Source organism: Danio aesculapii, chromosome 23, assembly GCF_903798145.1.
Source record: "Danio aesculapii chromosome 23, fDanAes4.1, whole genome shotgun sequence".
Classification (NCBI taxonomy): Eukaryota; Metazoa; Chordata; class Actinopteri; order Cypriniformes; family Danionidae; genus Danio; species Danio aesculapii.
In genome coordinates this window covers 49,862,332-49,884,399 of record NC_079457.1, presented here as the reverse complement: position 1 = coordinate 49,884,399, position 22,068 = coordinate 49,862,332, and the positions used below count along the sequence as shown (strand labels likewise).

General features: G+C 41.8%; 1 protein-coding gene across 1 annotated transcript; it reads right to left on the bottom strand.

The window, feature by feature from the left end:
- Positions 1–6,206: 6,206 nt before the first annotated feature.
- Positions 6,207–21,443, bottom strand: tmem106c (transmembrane protein 106C). The gene is made up of 8 exons (XM_056449762.1): positions 21,106–21,443; positions 19,589–19,825; positions 18,742–18,805; positions 17,752–17,911; positions 14,818–14,958; positions 14,173–14,222; positions 14,033–14,086; positions 6,207–7,709 (listed from the first exon to the last, which is right to left on the bottom strand). The coding sequence occupies exons 2-8, from the start codon at positions 19,797–19,799 to the stop codon at positions 7,562–7,564; spliced, it is 828 nt and encodes a 275-aa protein (XP_056305737.1). The 5' UTR covers positions 19,800–19,825; positions 21,106–21,443; the 3' UTR covers positions 6,207–7,561.
- Positions 21,444–22,068: the final 625 nt, after the last annotated feature.

The following is a 22,068-nucleotide window of genomic DNA, read 5'->3' as shown; positions in this document are numbered from 1 at the left end:
TATTGTGATTTAAGTGAAATGACATTATACATTTTAAAATGAGCAGGTTGGAGAAATTATTAAATGATTGTGCTTTAAAAATGACACTAGTTAAAAAAAAAACGTGTTAACACGTAAATTGCGTGTTAACACGTAAATCACGTGTTAACACGTACCTACGTGTTAACGCGTAATTGCGTGTTAACGCGTAAATTACGTGTTAACACGTAATAACGTGTAAACGCGTTTGTTGCAGACGTTTTGGCCCCAATGGCCTTCCATATTCGCTTACGCAACAAGCCAGAATGAAAACAAAAAACCCGCCATGTTTGAAAAACACAGCGAGAGATTTTAGCGGAATTATAAATACATATAATAACGAGCCATGGTCGACCCGAGCTCAAACAAACCTTGTCATCATCTTGATGGACAGCCACAAATCCAAGAAGAAGAGCAGATTTACCCTGTGCCCCGTAGTTTTTTACGAGCCAGTCTGAGGCGCGAGCGGTTTCGCTTTCTTGCTAGCGCTCGCGCGCGTCTAACATTATATCTGAAATAACAAACTTCTTGAGCTGATGATAATAACCTGCACTTGATTATTGACGTGCTTTTGAAACTCGATCCTGTCAGACACTGACAAACGTGAGAGTGAAGCGCGGAAAAAACAAAGGAGAAGCCGGAAAAAAAGGAGCACATTCTTTTTTCAGCAAACATGAACAAAATGCCATGTATAACTATTATTGTTATTATCACCTTTTGGACTAATATGTACGCAGAATGATGGAATTGCTCTCTAACAGAGGCTACATGTGCTGCAGAAGATTATAGACACAGATGAGAGGTTTACACTGACTGGAGGCTATATATTTTGTTGTTTTTGAACCTAAATACGGAAGAAATGTCTGTTGTGTGTGTTCTGTAGTTGATAACATATCGTAGACTGTAAGGGGCTGTATGTGTTTATACATGTTCATTTAGTTATTTAATATAATTACAGACGTTACAGTAGGCTGTTTCGCACTGTCATTGATCTGCAGTTATAATCAACTCATGTTCATTGAAAAGTTAGTAATAAACATTTCTACACGAGTATTTATGTGTGTAAAGCATCTGTTTTGTGAGAAGAGCTACTCATATGATATGTGAGCAACCCGTACAGCTTTACTGTAGACATTTCCTCCAGCGAGAATGACGTCGACTGAAACTTTCTGTCATACACCACGCCCACCAAAAGGGTACCCTTGTTAGTGGAAACGCAAGCCTGATAAAGGTGACTCGTACCGAACCGTACCGTACCAGTCAGTGGAAACGAGCCATATGTCTAGGTTGCTTTTCGAAACTTTAATCATCATATTTAAGCTTATAAAGCACTTTAAAAATCGCGTTTTATTAGAGAAGAGAGCAGATGTGAATCACTCAGTATTCATGTTTTTAGACCAATCCTGTTTGTCCTCAGCTCAGTGTGCTTTCGGTCAGGTTTAATCCTTCATATCTCGGCCGTTTTTTTTAATGTTTTGGGTTCATTTTTCAGCATTTTAATCTGTAAGTTGTGTAGAATAAGTGTTGAGTAATAAACTGTCATTATTGATTTAAAAAAAATATTTCTGTGGGGTTACCGTTTATGAGGAGTATAGCTGATTTAGTGTGGTTCTTACAATCAGGATAGTTTCATGTCTTTCTCCCTTAATAGTATTTGATACAGTCTTAATTACAGGTTAAGGTTCCGTTAGAGTCATGTCAATGGTAAAGTTCGACATTCAGTTCTCCATCATGCTTTATTATGATGAGTTTTTATGATGTACACACATAGGCAATAACCCTCTGATCACTCAAACACACAGCAATATCAATCATACATTAATTAAATCTGGAGGGATTTTACTACTGCTAGTCATTGTGCTTGAGTATACAAAGTCATAAATGAATGAACTAAATCCAATATTACACTGACATCATATAGTGAAGATCAGAAGCTCCTCGTGAACATCAGAAGAGGCTCATCAGCAGTCAAAACACAGGAAACAGCACCGCATGAAGAACAGAAGAACACTACAGAAGATCACTTCAGGCCAATGCAGCGACCGGGCCATCCTGCTGCTGGTGGTGATGGTGGTTGGTGTGTGTGTGCTTGTATGTGTGTGCGTGGACGGTTGTGTGCCTGTGTGTGCGTGTGTATGTATATATGCGTGTATTTGTACCTGTATATGTGTGCTTGCATGCATGCGTGTGTGTGTGTGTGTGTTACAGACACAGAGAGAGTAAAGCAGGAAATCAGAGGCAGAACAGGGGAAGGTCTCAGCGCATCTGATTGGCTTCATCCATTTAGCCTGTTTTTTTTTTTTTTATTAGTCAGCATGTCTTGAGGGCGGAGCCTGTCATTGGGGCGGGATCTGCCATGTGGGCGGAGTGGCTTGTCCACAGGAGTATTTCTGGGTGGAGAGAATAAAGTGTATCCTGGCCAATCATCACCGAACCGCTCACTAGCTCCACCCCCTGAGCCACTGCCGGGCTCCAGCTCACCTGCACACACACACTAGGGATGTCCCGATAAAACATTTTAACTTCCGATACGATACCGATATTGCAGCCTTCAGTACGAACCGATACCGATATAAATCCGATATCAGCACAAATCATGAATACTTTACTTTTACCTATTTGGTTGAGTGGAATGTATGAACGGCTAGATCAAACTGAGAACAAAAGCCAGCAACAGTAAGTATGGAAAAAAACAACATATTTATTAAATATTGGTTGCATAAATGTGAATCTTTTACATAAGAAAATATATAAAAGAATTCAAGAATAAATATTAAGACCCTGAAAAATATCTTAATTGAATAAACAAAAATATATTTTTTAAAGTGCAAAATACTAATTAAAGCTCACTTCAGTTATTTATTTTGGTCATGGTAGAAACAGCTGAGAGCAGGAACAGAAGAAAAACATGTTAATTGAACAAATGCTAAAGGTTGAGTGTCTAAGGTTTCAGCTTCACACAGCTTCTGGATGAATTTTGATCCAGTTTCCAGCTGAAATATGTCTTTGACACAGGGGAGCAGATATAAGTTATTGTTCAGTTAATAAAAATGTACAGTATAGTTAATACAAACATTTACATGATCAGATCTATTTAATCTGTGTTTGTATATAAGAAGATTATGGCTGTATCAATGTTCCCAAACCTTATTAATTTTATAATATATATTGCACATATTATATTTAACATAAATATACTTGCAGTAGCTGGATTGAAACACACCTTTTCTCCACAGCACATACAATAATGCGACTTTTAAGAATAATTTTATTTATCAAAATTCATTTTATTTGCATAATATATTGCACAGATTACACTACTGCCCACATGGGAAAAGTATGACAATGTAAATAAAGACAGAACTGCAAACTCATGTGCAGAGCTGACACTGTTTATCAGAGCATTTTATCTGTCTGGGCTTTTTAAAGAAGAGTTCAATATGGGAATGCCTCTAAATAAATTCTCCTTTTGCCTGAAAATAATACCATTCTTTCTCTTAAACTGTAATGGCCTTCAGCAACACAATGATGTCTTATTCTTATTTAACAGACAATTAAAATAACAAAGATGTTTAGCATTTAACACCTTTTACATGACACTGTTTATTTTCAGTGCGTTCAAGTAAAAAAAAATGTAATAAAGAATAAGAAATCCACTATTTCACTCCTACTATCCATGTGCACCACTGACATGTCAAATATGCTCCCTCCCTCTCTCTCAGATTCAGATTCAAAGAGCTTTATTGGCATGACTGTAAAACAAATCACAATGTTACCAAAGCAGTAACAAAACACAGAACATACATCTAGATAAAAGAAAAATAAGTAATAATAAACAAACACATTTATATATATTTCGTTATAATATACATATCTGTTGTCACAATAAACAAGTTAATTAAAAAGATTAATAAAACTATATAATAATAAATGATAAGGTCAGAGAGCTTTAATTAGGGATAAGGGGGTTCAGCCTTTTTCTCTCATATGGTGGCATGAGGACACGTATTGTGCTGCTAGGTGGAGACACGTCATTTTCTCCCAAAATATAATGGAGTTTCTCCATATTTGTGGCTTGCTGAGATATTTGTGTAAAGTAAGCATCTCTTATGCTCTGATATTTGCTGCAGCTCATCCTCCACAACTCCAGCAGAGCAGTGTGGACACTGTGGTCTGAGCTCTCTCTCTCTCCTGAAAGATTGAGATGCACCGGCAAAAGTTTGCATATAAAGCATAAAAACAGCTAAAGAAAGCAGAATCCGGGTCATGTTAGGCGATTAAGAAATCCTGGCTGAATGCATTTTTTAAGTCCCAAATAGAGGACATGTCCGGGAAAAGAGGATGTATTGTCGCCCTAAATAATGTGCTGTATCAGTCTATTCAGTAAAAGGCTTTTCTTCTCCACGTGTCCTCGCGCTCTTCTCAAAGCTAAAGTCAGAGCAGGCGTCCAGCGCGTCTCTGTGGGTCTTTTTTTTTACTGATATTGGACCTATTTCCGATATCAATATCGGATCGGGACATCCCTAACACACACACACACACACACACACACACACACTGTCGGCCGGACACTGAAATGCCAATGAATTGGTGGCATCAGTGTACACAGCTAGCAGCAATCACAATCAGCTATGTACAAAGATGCCAGACACATGACGTGACGCATTTCCAGCCTCGCCACTGAAACAGCCCAGGTTAGCACGGCCATCATATCAGATTCCATATCCGGAGCCTCATATACCACCCGTGAGGGAGGAAGCAGGTCTGGATCGTAATCAGAAAATGACAGCCCAACCTTCAATGCAGCAATGGACATCTGGTCCTCGGTGTGGTCAACTGAAAGGGCAATCATCCCGGAGGATGGAGCACTCCTTTCACTCGAAACTTGGATGGAGTGCCCTAAGGAATGGGAGGTCTGCAAGCACGAAGGGCGGCGGAATGACCCCACTGTGACCCTCAGATCTGCCCGAGTGCCAACCGCTACTTTTGGGCAACAACAGGGGTGGTTCGCCCTTTTGCAAGAGCGAGCCGCGATCTTAGCTGTACAACAGACATGCAACACAGTGCTCGTGCCCATCATCCGTGGACAGGGAACCACCACATCCAGAAACCCACAGTCAGAACGTCTTGAAAAAGACGCGCTGCACAACCGTGTTGCTCTTTTAGGAAACTTACTCAGTTACTCACCGCTCTAAGAGAACCGAACCAGAGAATGCCAAGGGACAGGAGAATGGACCCAGCCCAACCATCTGCCACTGCGTCATCACACTCTGAGACTGGGAGAAAAATCCTGTGGAATGACGGCATCTTCTCTCACTCGCTCTCTTTCGCTCCTTCCTCGAATGATGGAGATGGAGGAACCAAAGACTCTCTCAATACCGTGAGGTTCTGAAAGCAAAAAGGTCTTAGTGTTGTGTCTGGCATCTTTATATACAGATGATTGTGATTGCTGCCAGCTGCGTACGCTGACGCCAACAATACATTTGCATTTCATTGACACGTTTTAGTACTCTTTCAGATGATTGGCTTTCCAAGTTCAACCGGCAAAAGTTTGCATATAAAGCATAAAAACAGCTAAAGAAAGCAGAATCCGGGTCATGTTAGGCGATTATGAAATCCTGGCTGAATGCATTTTTTAAGTCCCAAATAGAGGACATGTCCGGGAAAAGAGGCTGTATTGTCGCCCTAAATAATGTGCTGTATGAGTCTATTCAGTAAAAGGCTTTTCTTCTCCACGTGTCCTCGCGCTCTTCTCAAAGCTAAAGTCAGAGCAGGCGTCCAGCGCGTCTCTGTAGGTCTTTTTTTTTACTGATATTGGACCTATTTCCGATATCAATATCGGATCGGGACATCCCTAACACACACACACACACACTGTCGGCCAATGAATTGGTGGCGTCAGTGCCAATGAATTCACACAAATACAGTCATCTGAGCAGAGTAGAGCCATCTGACCCAATCAGAGCAGAGTCATCTGACTAATCAGAGGAAAGTAATCATCCGCACAATCAGAGCAGAGTAGAATGAATGTTTTAAAGCTACTAGTAACGTTTGTGGCTGTAGATCTTGCAGCCTGAACTGAGGACTGTACTGTTGAGGTTAAACTGAGAATTAAAAATGAAGTAAATAAAAACAGAAAAACACTTCATCATCCAAACATATTAAAAAAATCATATTCTGACACGGCATTCACAGCAAAAACTCAACCCAACACTTTATTATCAGCTTATTTATAACACTTCAGACAATGAAAAACACACAACTAAAAGTCAATAATTCAGCCAAATCTACAGAGAAAGAAACTGTCAGCATTTGATCAATAAAACCTTGGTGAAACACATTATCATGGCATCACAGATGCAGAGACTGAAGCAGTTCACTGTTGTGTAACAGGTTCCTCCTCAGCTTCAGTGTCGCACAGCAGAAACACACACACATTAACACTGAGAACACACACTTCATCTACACATTACAGTCAAACCTGACACTATTCACACCCATGGCAAATTCTGACTTAAAGTTTTTGTTCAAATGTAAATAAGAGCTGAGAAATATATTTTTTACAGAATGACGCCTCTTGTACATCATCTTACTCTCTTTTAGGAGAAGCCTGGGTCATTCACAGAGAAAACAACACTTGCAGGTTGAATAAAAGTAACTTTAAGTCAGAATCTGTCGGGGGTATAAATAATTCTATAAAGTATAAAGTCTATTATATTCTGATTATTTGTTATTCTGACTGATGAATTAATGTTGAGTTATACTGCAGAACAAAATGAATCAATAAGCGAAATAATCAGCAGAAATCAGATTAATTATTGGACATTACAAACACAACGACAGACATTTCGCATCAAGAAAAATATATAATAATTTACAAAGCAACAGGTATTTTAAAGTGCACATCAGCATCCTGTCAATAATTAAATATAATGTCCCTTTTGGTCAAATCACTGTAAAAATAAATGTACAGCAACTCTTATAGATGATAAAGCTAGACACTATCAATGAAAGCAGAGCCCTTTCGAGCACACTGCAACACATGCTTCTCTTACTTTGAGTGTCTTGTTTCAAGTCCAAACTCTAAAATCAAGAGCATTTCCTAAATGACTAATAAATAGTCTTGTTTTCAGAAATAATAAGTCAAAATGAAGAGTTTCTCCTTAAAACAAGCATAGTAATCTGACAATGGAGGAAGTGAAATAATCTTAGATCATAAGTGACATCAAGAGCATTCTGCTTCTATCATTGGCAGATTATTTTGCTTGCTTTAAGGAAAATCTCTCTTCATTTTGACTCGTTATTTCTGAAAACAACACTACATTTAGTGCTGGTCTAGAAAATGCTTCTTGATTTTTAGATATTTGGGCAAGAAACAAGACTAAACTCTAACTAAGAGACGCCTGTACTGCAGCATCTGTACTGAGAGATGGATTCAGGGATATTGTACATCATATTGGATGTTTTGAGTTTTTACAGTGAAAGGAATGAAAGAAACGGAGCTGCCTTCTGAGAAATGAGCGAGCGTCTACCGGCTGAGTTTTCACCTCAGCAGTTTCCCGTTCTGAGGTTTAGACCAGGCGAGTCCTGACGGCTGGTGCACGGTGGAGTTTGAGCCGCAGTCGATGTAGCGGTACGTTTCCACAGTATTCTGTCCCGCTCGCACCATGTAGGAGGTTTTCACTGAGGTCCTGGGGGAATATAAGGTCACGTCAAATTAAAATACATTTAAACACAAGTTTCAGCCTGTTAGTTTTAAGGATATCTATAATCTAGAGTCTCCAAAACAGACATAATTCACCTTTAGAAGATATAAACCTGATATAAACATATATTATTAACATTAATATATATATATATAAATAACATTAAGTCGTCTGCAGTTTGTCGCTTCCACCTAAATAGATCAAAAATTTGTCCACGTCACCTCATACTTCAGCCTCTCATCAAATACTGTTTAACAGCAGACTGCGCTTTAGGATACAACAGATGGCGCTCTAGGATACAGCAGACAGCACTCTAGGCTTGTGTTTAACAGCAGACAGCGCTCTAGGCTTGTGTTTAACAGCAGACAGCGCTCTAGGCTTGTGTTTAACAGCAGACAGCGCTCTAGGCTTGTGTTTAACAGCAGACAGCGCTCTAGGCTTGTGTTTAACAGCAGACAGCGCTCTAGGCTTGTGTTTAACAGCAGATGGTACTCTAGGATACAGCAAATGGTGGTCTAGGACACAGCAGATGGCGGTCTAGGACACAGCAGATGGCGGTCTAGGACACAGCAGATGGCGGTCTAGGACACAGCAGATGGCGGTCTAGGACACAGCAGATGGCGGTCTAGGACACAGCAGATGGCGGTCTAGGACACAGCAGATGGCGGTCTAGGACACAGCAGATGGCGGTCTAGGACAGAGCAGATGGCGGTCTAGGATAGAGCAGATGGCAGTCTAGGATAGAGCAGATGGCGGTCTAGGATAGAGCAGATTGCGGTCTAGGATAGAGCAGATGCCGGTCTAGGATAGAGCAGACGGCACTCTAGGCTAGTGTTTAACAGCAGACAGCGCTCTAGGCTTGTGTTTAACAGCAGATGGCGCTCTAGGATACAGCAGATGGCGGTCTAGGATACAGCAGACGGCGGCCTAGGCTTGTGTTTAACAGCAGACGGCACTCTAGTATACAGCAGATGGCGCACTAGAATACAGCAGATGGCGCTCTAGGCTAGTGTTTAACAGCAGATGGTGCTCTAGGATACAGCAGATAGCGGTCTAGGATACAGCAGATGGCGGTCTAGGATACAGCAGACAGCACTCTAGGCTAGTGTTTAACAGCAGACAGCATTCTAGTATACAGCAGATGGCGCTCTAGGATACAGCAGATGGCGCTTTAGGCTAGTGTTTAACAGCAGATGGTGCTCTAGTATACAGCAGATGGCGCTCTAGGATACAGAAGACGGCTATCTAGGCTAGTGTTTAACAGTAGATGACGCTCTAGGATACAGAAGATGGCGATCTAGGCTAGTGTTTAACAGTAGATGACGCTCTAGGATACAGCAGATGGCACTCTAGGCTAGTGTTTAACAGCAGACAGCATTCTAGTATACAGCAGATGGCGCTCTAGGATACAGCAGATGGCGCTCTAGGATACAGCAGATGGCGCTCTAGGCTAGTGTTTAACAGCAGATGGTGCTCTAGTATACAGCAGATGGCGCTCTAGGACACAGAAGATGGCGATCTAGGCTAGTGTTTAACAGTAGATGACGCTCTAGGATACAGCAGATGGCGGTCTAGGATACAGAAGATGGCGATCAAGGCTAGTGTTTAACAGCAGATGGCGCTCTAGGCTAGTGTTTAACAGCAGATGACGCTCTAGGATACAGCAGATGGCGGTCTAGGATACAGCAGATGGCACTCTAGGCTAGTGTTTAACAGCAGACAGCATTCTAGTATACAGCAGATGGCGCTCTAGGATACAGAAGATGGCGCTCTAGGCTAGGGTTTAACAGCAGATGGCACTCTAGGCTAGTGTTTGACAGCAGACAGCACTCTAGTATACAGCAGATGGCGCTCTAGGATACAGAACATGGCGCTCTAGGCTAGTGTTTAACAGCAGATGGTGCTCTAGGCTAGGGTTTAACAGCAGACGGCATTCTAGTATACAGCAGATGGCACTCTAGGCTAGTGTTTAACAGCAGAATGCATTCTAGTATACAGCAGATGGCGCTCTAGGATACAGAAGATGACGCTCTAGGCTAGGGTTTAACAGCAGATGGCACTCTAGGCTAGTGTTAAACAGCAGACGGCGCTCTAGTATACAGCAGATGGCGCTCTAGTATACAGCAGATGGCGCTCTAGTATACAGCAGATGGCGCTCTAGGATACAGCAGATGGCGCTCTAGGATACAGCAGATGGCGCTCTAGGATACAGCAGATGGCGCTCTAGGATACAGAAGATGGCGCTCTAGGCTAGTGTTTAACAGCAGATGGCGCTCTAGGCTAGGGTTTAACAGCAGATGGCACTCTAGTATACAGCAGATGGCGCTCTAGGATACAGAAGATGGCGCTCTAGGATACAGAAGATGGCGCTCTAGGATACAGAAGATGGCGATCTAGGATACAGAAGATGGCGCTCTAGGCTAGTGTTTAACAGCAGATGGCGCTCTAGGCTAGGGTTTAACAGCAGATGGCGCTCTAGGATACAGAAGATGGCGCTCTAGGATACAGAAGATGGCGCTCTAGGATACAGAAGATGGCGCTCTAGGATACAGAAGATGGCGCTCTAGGCTAGTGTTTAACAGCAGATGGCGCTCTAGGCTAGGGTTTAACAGCAGATGGCACTCTAGGCTAGTGTTTAACAGCAGAATGCATTCTAGTATACGGCAGATGGCGCTCTAGGATACAGAAGATGGCACTCTAGGCTAGGGTTTAACAGCAGATGGCACTCTAGGCTAGTGTTTAACAGCAGACACCACTCTACTATACAGCAGATGGCGCTCTAGGATACAGAAGATGGCGCTTTAGGCTAGTGTTTAACAGCAGATGGCGCTCTAGAATACAGAAGATGGCGCTTTAGGCTAGTGTTTAACAGCAGATGGCGCTCGAGAAGTGTATCGTCATCTTGATGCATCGTCTCCAACTTTCAATGTAGGATAAAACTCTAGTATACAGCAGATGGTGCTCTAGTATACAGCAGATGGCGCTCTAGTATACAGCAGATGGCGCTCTAGGATACAGAAGATGGCGCTCTAGGATACAGAAGATGGGGCTCTAGGATACAGAAGATGGCGCTTTAGGCTAGTGTTTAACAGCAGACGGCGCTCGAGAAGTGTATCGTCATCTTGATGCATCGTCTTCAACTTTCAATGTAGGATAAAACTCTAGTATACAGCAGATGGCGCTCTAGTATACAGCAGATGGCGCTCTAGGATACAGAAGATGGCGCTCTAGGATACAGAAGATGGCGCTCTAGGATACAGAAGATGGCGCTCTAGGCTAGTGTTTAACAGCAGATTGCGCTCTAGGCTAGGGTTTAACAGCAGATGGCACTCTAGTATACAGCAGATGGCGCTCTAGGATACAGAAGATGGCGCTCTAGGCTAGTGTTTAACAGCAGATTGCGCTCTAGGCTAGGGTTTAACAGCAGATGGCACTCTAGTATACAGCAGATGGCGCTCTAGGATACAGCAGATGGCGCTCTAGGATACAGAAGATGGCGCTCTAGGATACAGAAGATGGCTCTCTAGGATACAGAATATGGCGCTCTAGAATACAGAAGATGGCGCTCTAGAATACAGAAGATGGCGCTCTAGGATACAGAAGATGGCGCTCTAGGATACAGAAGATGGCGCTCTAGGATACAGAAGATGGCGCTCTAGGATACAGAAGATGGCGCTCTAGGATACAGAAGATGGCGCTCTAGGATACAGAAGATGGCACTCTAGGCTAGTGTTTAACAGCAGATGGCGCTCTAGGCTAGGGTTTAACAGCAGATGGCACTCTAGTATACAGCAGATGGCGCTCTAGGATACAGAAGATGGCGCTCTAGGATACAGAAGATGGCGATCTAGGATACAGAAGATGGCGATCTAGGATACAGAAGATGGCGCTCTAGGCTAGTGTTTAACAGCAGATGGCGCTCTAGGCTAGGGTTTAACAGCAGATGGCACTCTAGTATACAGCAGATGGCGCTCTAGGATACAGAAGATGGCGCTCTAGGATACAGAAGATGGCGCTCTAGGATACAGAAGATGGCGCTCTAGGATACAGAAGATGGCGCTCTAGGATACAGAAGATGGCACTCTAGGCTAGTGTTTAACAGCAGATGGCACTCTAGGCTAGTGTTTAACAGCAGAATGCATTCTAGTATACGGCAGATGGCGCTCTAGGATACAGAAGATGGCACTCTAGGCTAGGGTTTAACAGCAGATGGCACTCTAGTATACAGCAGATGGCGCTCTAGGATACAGCAGATGGCGCTTTAGGATACAGAAGATGGCGCTCTAGGATACAGAAGATGGCGCTCTAGGATACAGAAGATGGCACTCTAGGCTAGTGTTTAACAGCAGATGGCACTCTAGGCTAGTGTTTAACAGCAGAATGCATTCTAGTATACGGCAGATGGCGCTCTAGGATACAGAAGATGGCACTCTAGGCTAGGGTTTAACAGCAGATGGCACTCTAGGCTAGTGTTTAACAGCAGACACCACTCTACTATACAGCAGATGGCGCTCTAGGATATAGAAGATGGTGCTCTAGGCTAGTGTTTAACAGCAGATGGCGCTCTAGAATACAGAAGATGGCGCTTTAGGCTAGTGTTTAACAGCAGATGGCGCTCGAGAAGTGTATCGTCATCTTGATGCATCGTCTCCAACTTTCAATGTAGGATAAAACTCTAGTATACAGCAGATGGCGCTCTAGTATACAGCAGATGGCGCTCTAGTATACAGCAGATGGCACTCTAGGATACAGAAGATGGCGCTCTAGGATACAGAAGATGGCGCTCTAGGATACAGAAGATGGCGCTTTAGGCTAGTGTTTAACAGCAGACGGCGCTCGAGAAGTGTATCGTCATCTTGATGCATCGTCTTCAACTTTCAATGTAGGATAAAACTCTAGTATACAGCAGATGGCGCTCTAGTATACAGCAGATGGCGCTCTAGTATACAGCAGATGGCGCTCTAGGATACAGAAGATGGCGCTCTAGGATACAGAAGATGGCGCTCTAGGATACAGAAGATGGCGCTTTAGGCTAGTGTTTAACAGCAGACGGCGCTCGAGAAGTGTATCGTCATCTTGATGCATCGTCTTCAACTTTCAATGTAGGATAAAACTCTAGTATACAGCAGATGGCGCTCTAGTATACAGCAGATGGCGCTCTAGGATACAGAAGATGGCGCTCTAGGATACAGAAGATGGCGCTCTAGGATACAGAAGATGGCGCTCTAGGCTAGTGTTTAACAGCAGATTGCGCTCTAGGCTAGGGTTTAACAGCAGATGGCACTCTAGTATACAGCAGATGGCGCTCTAGGATACAGAAGATGGCGCTCTAGGCTAGTGTTTAACAGCAGATTGCGCTCTAGGCTAGGGTTTAACAGCAGATGGCACTCTAGTATACAGCAGATGGCGCTCTAGGATACAGCAGATGGCGCTCTAGGATACAGAAGATGGCGCTCTAGGATACAGAAGATGGCGCTCTAGGATACAGAAGATGGCGCTCTAGGATACAGAAGATGGCGCTCTAGGATACAGAAGATGGTGCTCTAGGATACAGAAGATGGCGCTCTAGGATACAGAAGATGGCGCTCTAGGATACAGAAGATGGCGCTCTAGGATACAGAAGATGGCGCTCTAGGCTAGTGTTTAACAGCAGATGGCGCTCTAGGCTAAGGTTTAACAGCAGAATGCATTCTAGTATACGGCAGATGGCACTCTAGGCTAGGGTTTAACAGCAGATGGCACTCTAGTATACAGCAGATGGCACTCTAGGCTAGTGTTTAACAGCAGATGGCACTCTAGGCTAGTGTTTAACAGCAGAATGCATTCTAGTATACGGCAGATGGCGCTCTAGGATACAGAAGATGGCACTCTAGGCTAGGGTTTAACAGCAGATGGCACTCTAGGCTAGTGTTTAACAGCAGACACCACTCTAGTATACAGCAGATGGCGCTCTAGGATACAGAAGATGGTGCTCTAGGCTAGTGTTTAACAGCAGATGGCGCTCTAGGATACAGAAGATGGCACTCTAGGCTAGGGTTTAACAGCAGATGGCACTCTAGGCTAGTGTTTAACAGCAGACACCACTCTAGTATACAGCAGATGGCGCTCTAGGATACAGAAGATGGTGCTCTAGGCTAGTGTTTAACAGCAGATGGCGCTCTAGGATACAGAAGATGGCGCTTTAGGCTAGTGTTTAACAGCAGACGGCGCTCGAGAAGTGTATCGTCATCTTGATGCATCGTCTCCAACTTTCAATGTAGGATAAAAGCTAAAGACAGTAAGTGTGAATGTGGCAATGAGACACTTACTGCATGAACACCACGATGTTGTGGACCTTGATGGTGGCCATTGTGCAAAAAGCACTAAAACAGAGTGAGACAATATGAAATCAGAGAAGAGCAGATATAGACTAATGAAGATGAAAAAGTGTGACTGATCTGACACTCACTAAACATAAGACAGACTTCCTCCGATCTCCATCCTGACAGTGAAGTTGACCTGCAATTCAACACATTCAGATGCAACAGTTAACATTATCCACAATTCCTTATTTTCCTCTCAGTGACTGAATTTAGTCCCATTTAAGAGTACAGTTAGACTATTACAGCATTAGAAAACACATTCCATTGTAAACTTCATTCATTACACAATCCTGAGTACATGATGGTAAATGATTATTCAAAAACAAAGATATATGCACACTAAACACAACCAGTGTATATTAGAGACACGGAGAGCTTCTCCATTCTTCTTCTATGCTGTGTCTGAGCATCACCCATGGAGGATTCCAGGGAAGGACACAAGGAAAGGATGCGAGAGATTGAATAAAGTGAAATGATGAATCCTCACTTCCTTTAGCAGCACTTCCTCTCATCATCAGTTAATGGATACTGTACAGCACTGATTCTGCTTTGGTGTGGGGATTCTTCAATATTACAGATGATTATTAAAATAGAAAATAACATGTCTGTTCTCATTTAGGATTATCACTGGATTATTCCCTGTTATGAACTGCTTGTTATTTGTGCAGAAAATTATGTTGCCTCAAAATGAAAGGAGCAGTGAAAACAACCCAGATTTAGATGAACTGTACCTGTCTCTGGCTGAGGGGCTGAATGTGGATGACGTTATCCAGCTGCTGAGAGCCAATGACGGTCTTCATGTAGAGCACCTGACAGCTCACACTGTCCACCCACACCGTGAAGAAATTAGAGTTGGTGAAGTTCAGCGAGCTCTGTTTAACACAACAACAACTCAATAATCAACCCTTGTATGCTGCTGGGTCATTTTTATCCACTCTGGGCTGATTTTGAGTCTTCATTTGGCCTCAACTTTCTCTGTGCTTCAGCAGATGTGATGATTTTTGCTGATTAATCTGATTTTTGATGTAGATTTTGGAGAAATGCTTTGAAAATGTTCATAAACTCATCAACACACTGTGTTCAGAGTGACTCTCCTTTGGTGATGTTGGTGTCTGTTTTTGCCCCATTGACTTCCATTATAATCACATTTATTGACTGTAAAGCCGTGACAGCGGATAATCATGCATTAGCAAACACAGTAAGTGTATTTCTGCACACACATTTCAATTTGCTGTTTTACTCCACTGAACTCCATATAAATGATAATAAACTCTTCAGAACAGGCCGATCTAAAGGGTTAATGCTGCACACTGATGATCAAAATATGCTGTCGTGGCTTTGCAGTCAGTAAATGTGATTATAATGGAAGTCAATGAGGCAAAAACAGACACCAACATAACAAAAGGGGAGTCAATCTGAACAGTACACAAGGGTTAAATAACACTCCACAGCACAGGCAATAAATACACATCTCTTTGCATTAGCATACACAAAAAACACACTTTTGAAATCCAAATCCAAAGGATGGTTAGGGTGCATTATTAGGGCAACTGGAGCCTTGAACACTTCCCAAAAGGCATTATAATTCACTCATGTACATCTTCAGTGTTTGTGCTTTCAGTAGAGACTTTTACATCACACTGAACTCTGAACACAGGACTGAAGCAGTTTCAGTGAACTAGAGCTTCATCTGTGTTGAGCTGCTGTAAAAGCGCTATAGAAATAAAGATGAACTGAAGTGAATTGAATAAACACTGCAGTGATGATGAGAAGGTGTACAGTAATATTGTTATAGTGTATGGATGAATAGTGTTTATCTTGCTGCTAGAATGATTGATTGGTACAATGTAATGGATAATACGATAACAAACTGGTAAAATGTTAAATCTGCTTCTCTTAAATCAATATTTCATGTAAATGTGTGTAAATATATAATGATTCAGTTTTAATATATCAATATCAGTAATGTTATTAGCTAATATGGAAATGTTTGAATGATTTATTTATGATACAGTTTGTAAAATGATATTTTCTGTCATTTAGGAGATGTATTATATAAGAGACTTACAGTGGTAACAAACTACAAAAACTCAGATTACTATTGAGCAATTTTTCCTCAGGAATGGGCTAGTTGCACAAGATGGCACCGGTGAGCTTTCGAGACGCAAGTGTGTGCGCGTTTACTTCTCGTCATTTAGATCTATGAAGGAAGAGGTGAGGATTTCACATTTTCTCTACCAAAAATGAGCATGTTTATAATAAAAAACCAAAGTAGTTTATCAGTGACAGGACAGGACATCCTCACTACACTGCTGCACACCTCACTGCACTTATCTGCTTTCATTCTGTCCCTGTTGATGCTGCAGTTCGTGCTCAGTGGTTACTCAGATTGCGTTGGGATCACTTCAGTCCTACAAAAACTACTAGTGTGCAGTGTACATCCTAAAGAACATTTTATTTTGACACCTGGTGGACTGAGAAAACTTGGAGTTAATCCCTGTCTTTTTGCATGGAACAACTGTACTCTTCCCACACTGAGAGTTTGGATCATTAACCAAGATCCTCTGTCCCAGAGACATCTCCTATACGAGAAACAACATGACCGCTACAAAAAGAGATGATCCCAACGCAATCTGAGTAACCACTGAGCACCAACTGCAGCCTCAACAGGGACAGAATGAAAGCAGATGAGTGCAGTGAGGTGTGCAGCAGTGTAGTGAGGATGTCCTCTCCTGTCACCGATAAACTACTTTGTTTTTTTATTTTTGGTAAAGAAAATGTGAAATCTTTACCTCTTCCTTCATAGTTCTACACAACCCGAAGTAAATACGTACACGATTGTGTCTCGTAAGCTCACTGGCGCTATCTTGTGCACCTAGCCCATTGTACTTTACTATGTAGCTTTAACAATGTGTACTTTTACTTTCACTTGAGTGCATCATGTATGCATACACAAACAGCATGTAAACGCATTAGCCTTCCACAGCGTAACACTCGCTACTCTTAATATTTACTCTACTGCACTACATGTTTAGGGTGAGTGATGGTGCTTTTACTTGAGTCTGATCTTTCACTGCTCTTTCCACCACTGGAGACTTGCTTTGTTTAAACAAGTGGATTCAGTTGTATTTGCATTGTCAACCTGATAAAGTCAGAAAGCTTTGATTTTGAAATCATGTTTTTAGTTACTATACTTTACAGATCATTTCACAGAAATCTGCAGATGTGTTACGCAATTCTGCAATTCTAATTCAGAAATAGCAAAAACTGTCTGCAGGTTCAGTCTGGCCTGGAAATGAGTTGTTCATAACATTACAGCATAAGAGCCTCTGATTCTCAACATCACTCGCTTGTTAAGTGACGTCCCACAAAGCCGTTTCCGGGTCCAAGCGCTGTATCAAACTGTAAGGGGAGACTCAACAAATGGTAATAATAAACATATTGACATATACATACAGTAATTAATCTGTCTGTGATGCAGCAACAGACTGTTATGAACACCACGACTTTATATAAGTGTGGGATATGACTAAACAGTGGTAAAACGAACATCACTCATATTCATAATCCAATATTTTCTCAATTCAAATGAGTAGCGGCTTGCATCTGGAAACTGCTTTATACGTCACGACTTAACAAGCGGACAAGACTAATGAGGGAATCACCGTCATGTTGATGAGCACTTTACTGTTGTTTCTGTCAAAGTGCACAGTCACCGAGCGGATGCCGTCATCCACCACCAGCACAGGACGCGGAAACAGGAAGAAAGCCACCAGAAAAGATGCCAGCAGACACAGAATTACTGACAGCACCACATACAGCTTCCTGCAGAGAGAGGAAGTCCACAATCACGAGTCTGAGTCAGTGTGTTAGTGTGCTTACAGGGACAGTTCAGCCAGGAGTGAAGACCCTGTCCTCATCTACTCACTCTTCAGTCCTTTCAAAACAGTCTGAGTTTCTTTCTTCTGTGTAAAATTAAAATGAGATATTCTGAAGAATGTTGGAAACCTGTAACCATTGACTTCCATAGTATTTGTTTTTCCTACTGTGAAGGTCAGTAGTTACAGCTTACCAGTTCATTTTTACTAGGCTGAAATGACTTTTGTGCAGGGTTTAACCCCAGTACTGTGTGTGTGTGTGTGTGAGCAGTGTGTAAACATCTCCAGCAGCCTCTAATGCTGAACATGAATTAATTGTGTTAAATCAGACGAAACCAGCACTGACAAGTGCTAGAGCTGTTTTACATCTGTCGCTATGGTGATGTAGAGGCATCTGTAGCTCCGCCCTCTTCTGAAAAGAGCCCAATCTCATTTGCATTTAAAGCGACAGTCACCAAAACACCACAATTAGGATCAAAGCCTGAAAGGGTCAGTTTCAGAGAGCTGGAGAACATTATCTGTGTGCTATTCTCAGCTCAAACTGAACACACACACACACAAACACACACACACTCCTTACGATATCTTCTTTTAAGTTCAACAGAAGAAAGGTTTCCAAAGACTTGAGGGAGAGTAAATTGTGAGCAAATGTTCATTTTTGGGTGAACAGACCATTTAATGTGCTTTGACTTGTGCTGTGGTTCTCTTATAGGTAAGTTTCATAAATGAAGAGTGTTTCCACTGTGAATGTGCTGTGTGTGTCACTCAGTCACTCACGTTCTCCGAGGCTGTAACCTTTGATCGCTGTAGGGAATCAGAGCAACCAACTCATTCAGCTGCCCTGAAAAACAATCAGCCGGTCAGATAACACTGAGAAATATCCACCACCTCCTGACCTCGACCAATAACACTGATTAACTGCTGATTGGCTATTTTACACAACACAAAACACAACAAATCCCATTACGATATTGGTGTGTCTGCGATATATAATGCGATAGAAATATCATTTCACAAGATGATTTTTAATACTCTATGAATAAAACTGAGTAATGATATAGAATAAACAGTGTTTTATGGATTTTCTGTGGAATTAACAGTATTTAGGGACTGAAATGCAGTGATCATGTGTAAATGAACACTGTGCAGTCTACAATGTTTAAATAATTAAATACAAATAATCTTTGCTAAAGCTTTAAACTTTACAACTACTTGATTTAAATCCGCTTGAAATCGTGCAGTCATGGGCCTTAAAGACACATCCAAATGAAAAACCTTTCACTCTATTAGGGTTAAAGTTTGTGATGATCCCATGATTTTATAACCCCAGCTGGACACTGCAGATCCAGCGATATCGATGCTGAAGCTATACATTGTGCAGCCCTAATTTACAGACATTTAGTGAGTGTGTGAGCAGTGTGTGAATATCTCCAGCAGCCTCTAATGCTCAACATGATTTAATTGTGTTTGTTATCATCAGACTTGATAGAAATCATTAGGATCAAAGTCTACAAGGGTCAGTTTCAGAGAGCTATATAACATTATTACATGTATTCTGGACTGATTTTGAAGAGTTCTTCCTTCATAAGGTGAATGTGAAGCTGTGTGTTTTCAGCATGCGCACCTGCTGGGATGCGTCCGGAGCCCTGGCAGGTGGGGCAGGTGATGCTGTCGCGGCCCGTGAACTCCACATAGGGGAACTGAGCAATGTCCTCCTGTCGGTCCAGCCCATCCAGAGACTCATCTCCACCCGTCAGACAGCCTTTATGAGCGCTGCGTCTGCGACCCGGGACAGCCAATAGCCAGCTGTCTGTCCGGCACAGAGACGCCCCCATCACAAACACACTCACAGCCCAGCAATCTGAGAGACACGATGAGGAGGATGAGGATGTGTATTTATTTAGGATCGCTTGATTTAGGTTATTCCAGAATCACTCCTGAGCAATGCAGACGACTGGTCTCTCCACAGATGCGTCTAGAAGCTGGAATCACCAGCAAAAGCTTTTCTACAAAGTATTAAATAAAGTGTGTTCAATGCTCATTCCCTGTGTCGTGTCACTTTATTTATTAAGACTCCGCTTGTATACTGAAATGTTCTGATGTCTTTGTATGAATTCAATATTTGGTTTGATAACTGCATCTGGTGGAAATTCTGTCAATAGCCCACAATAGAGGTAAAGTTGTTTTTTTATTCGCACATTCGTTCATTTAGCAGTCTCTATATTGTTTACCATGTTACTTTGAATATTCGATCAGAATTAGCATGAAATTATATTATTAAGGAGAATGTCTGAATATCTGAATTTAAAACGAACTTTACCTCTTTTAGCCCACATAGAAATCCCCTTCCGGATGAAAATGCTGATGGTCAAATACTTATTTAGCCCGCTGTATATAATTTAATTTTGGGTATGGAGTAATCAGGTTATATATAAAAGATCTGAGGTAAAGCTATATCTTCGCATGTTTATTGGTGCATGTTTTATTGACTTGAAGTGGTTTTGTGGAATACATTTAGATTTTACTTCATTTGCATGTTGCATTGATATATAAATAAATAATTTGACTCAATCTCAGTATTGCAACACGGGACATTAATAAAAACTCAAAATTTGTCACAAGTTATAAAAAAGTATTTAGTTAAACCTAAACAGCCAACTTCTCATTTGTAGTTTTCTGTATTTAACACAAATCACATGCTTGAGGTAAAGTTGGATTTCTATTCGCACATGCAGACTTTAATAAAAAGCTTCAATAAAATAGTAAAGCATAATGTAAACAGTCTAACACAGATTGATTCTAATGACACGGCCGCTACACAACACCAGCACTGTTTAACTGCTGTCATCAATGCTGGACAGTGATAATCATTAGCTGATCATGTGATTTCACCATTTAGAATTAGCAAAAAACTAAATTATTAGTATTATTTTAAGTCTGAATGTGCGAATATAAAACCACCTTTACCTCTCTATATTAGTCTGTTTCCGTCTACCGTGCATTCAGCTGACAGTGGCAACTCTAACTTACTCCCGCTGTCAAACTACCGGCATCACCGTCACTTCCCGACGAGCTCAGCTTAACCTGGATTTACATCAGGATTTAGTGTATTTGTGCTAAAGTTCAGAAAGTATCGCTTACCTCAAACTACAGACACACAGATATCGCTGCTTCACTTCTGCTTTAACTCCTGTCAGTCAGTCCGCTCGTGTGTGTGTGTGTGTGTGTGTGTGTGTGTGTGTGTGTGTGTGCGTGTGTGTGTGTGTGTGTGTGCGTGTGTGTGTGTGTGTGTGTGTCTCTCTCTCTCTCTCTCTGTCTGTTCTGGGGTCAGTCAGAAAGGCGCTGATGGACACTTGACTGCCATCTGTCACTCCGGAGATCAACAGCACAAACACTGCAGCAGAGCACCGGGACTTTTCATCTACAGGAAGTCATTTTGTTGCTAGATTTAGCAACTTTTCATGCTAGACTAGCAACATTATTATCAAAAAGCTCCTACATTTAGCAGTTTTGACATTTATTTGTAGAGAGAGAGAGAGCTTAAAGTGCTGCAATTTAAGAAGACACGTGCTATTAAAACACACCAGCAAATTAAGAAAAGATCCTCATCGGTTTGACAGGTGTTGCAAATCCTCACAACGCAAACATATTAAGAAAACGTGCTGCATTTAATAACAGCACATGCTAATACAGAACACAAGGGAAATGTTTCAAGGGGACCCTACTTGTGACGGACCCGGATATGTAGATTATGGTTTTTCATTCTAATAATATACAAAAGACATGGGAATGGTTTATTCAGGATGTTAAAATAAACAACAACAAAAACCCTCACCTTTCAGAAATCACCTACAGCTCGACTGAGCAATAGTGACGGCACAATAAACAAATCCCAGCCGGGTCCGTCACGGTTTTGGGTCCCCTTGAAACGTTTCCATTGTGTTCTGTGACGTTTGCATGTGTTGTCTTAATTTGTTTGTACCGGAAGTTCATCGGCTGCAAAACACTTGCTGAGCATATTATAGCCCATTAAGGGTCAGTTCACCTAAAATTGACAATTGTGTAATTTACATAATTTACTCTCTCTTGACTTGTTCCAAACCT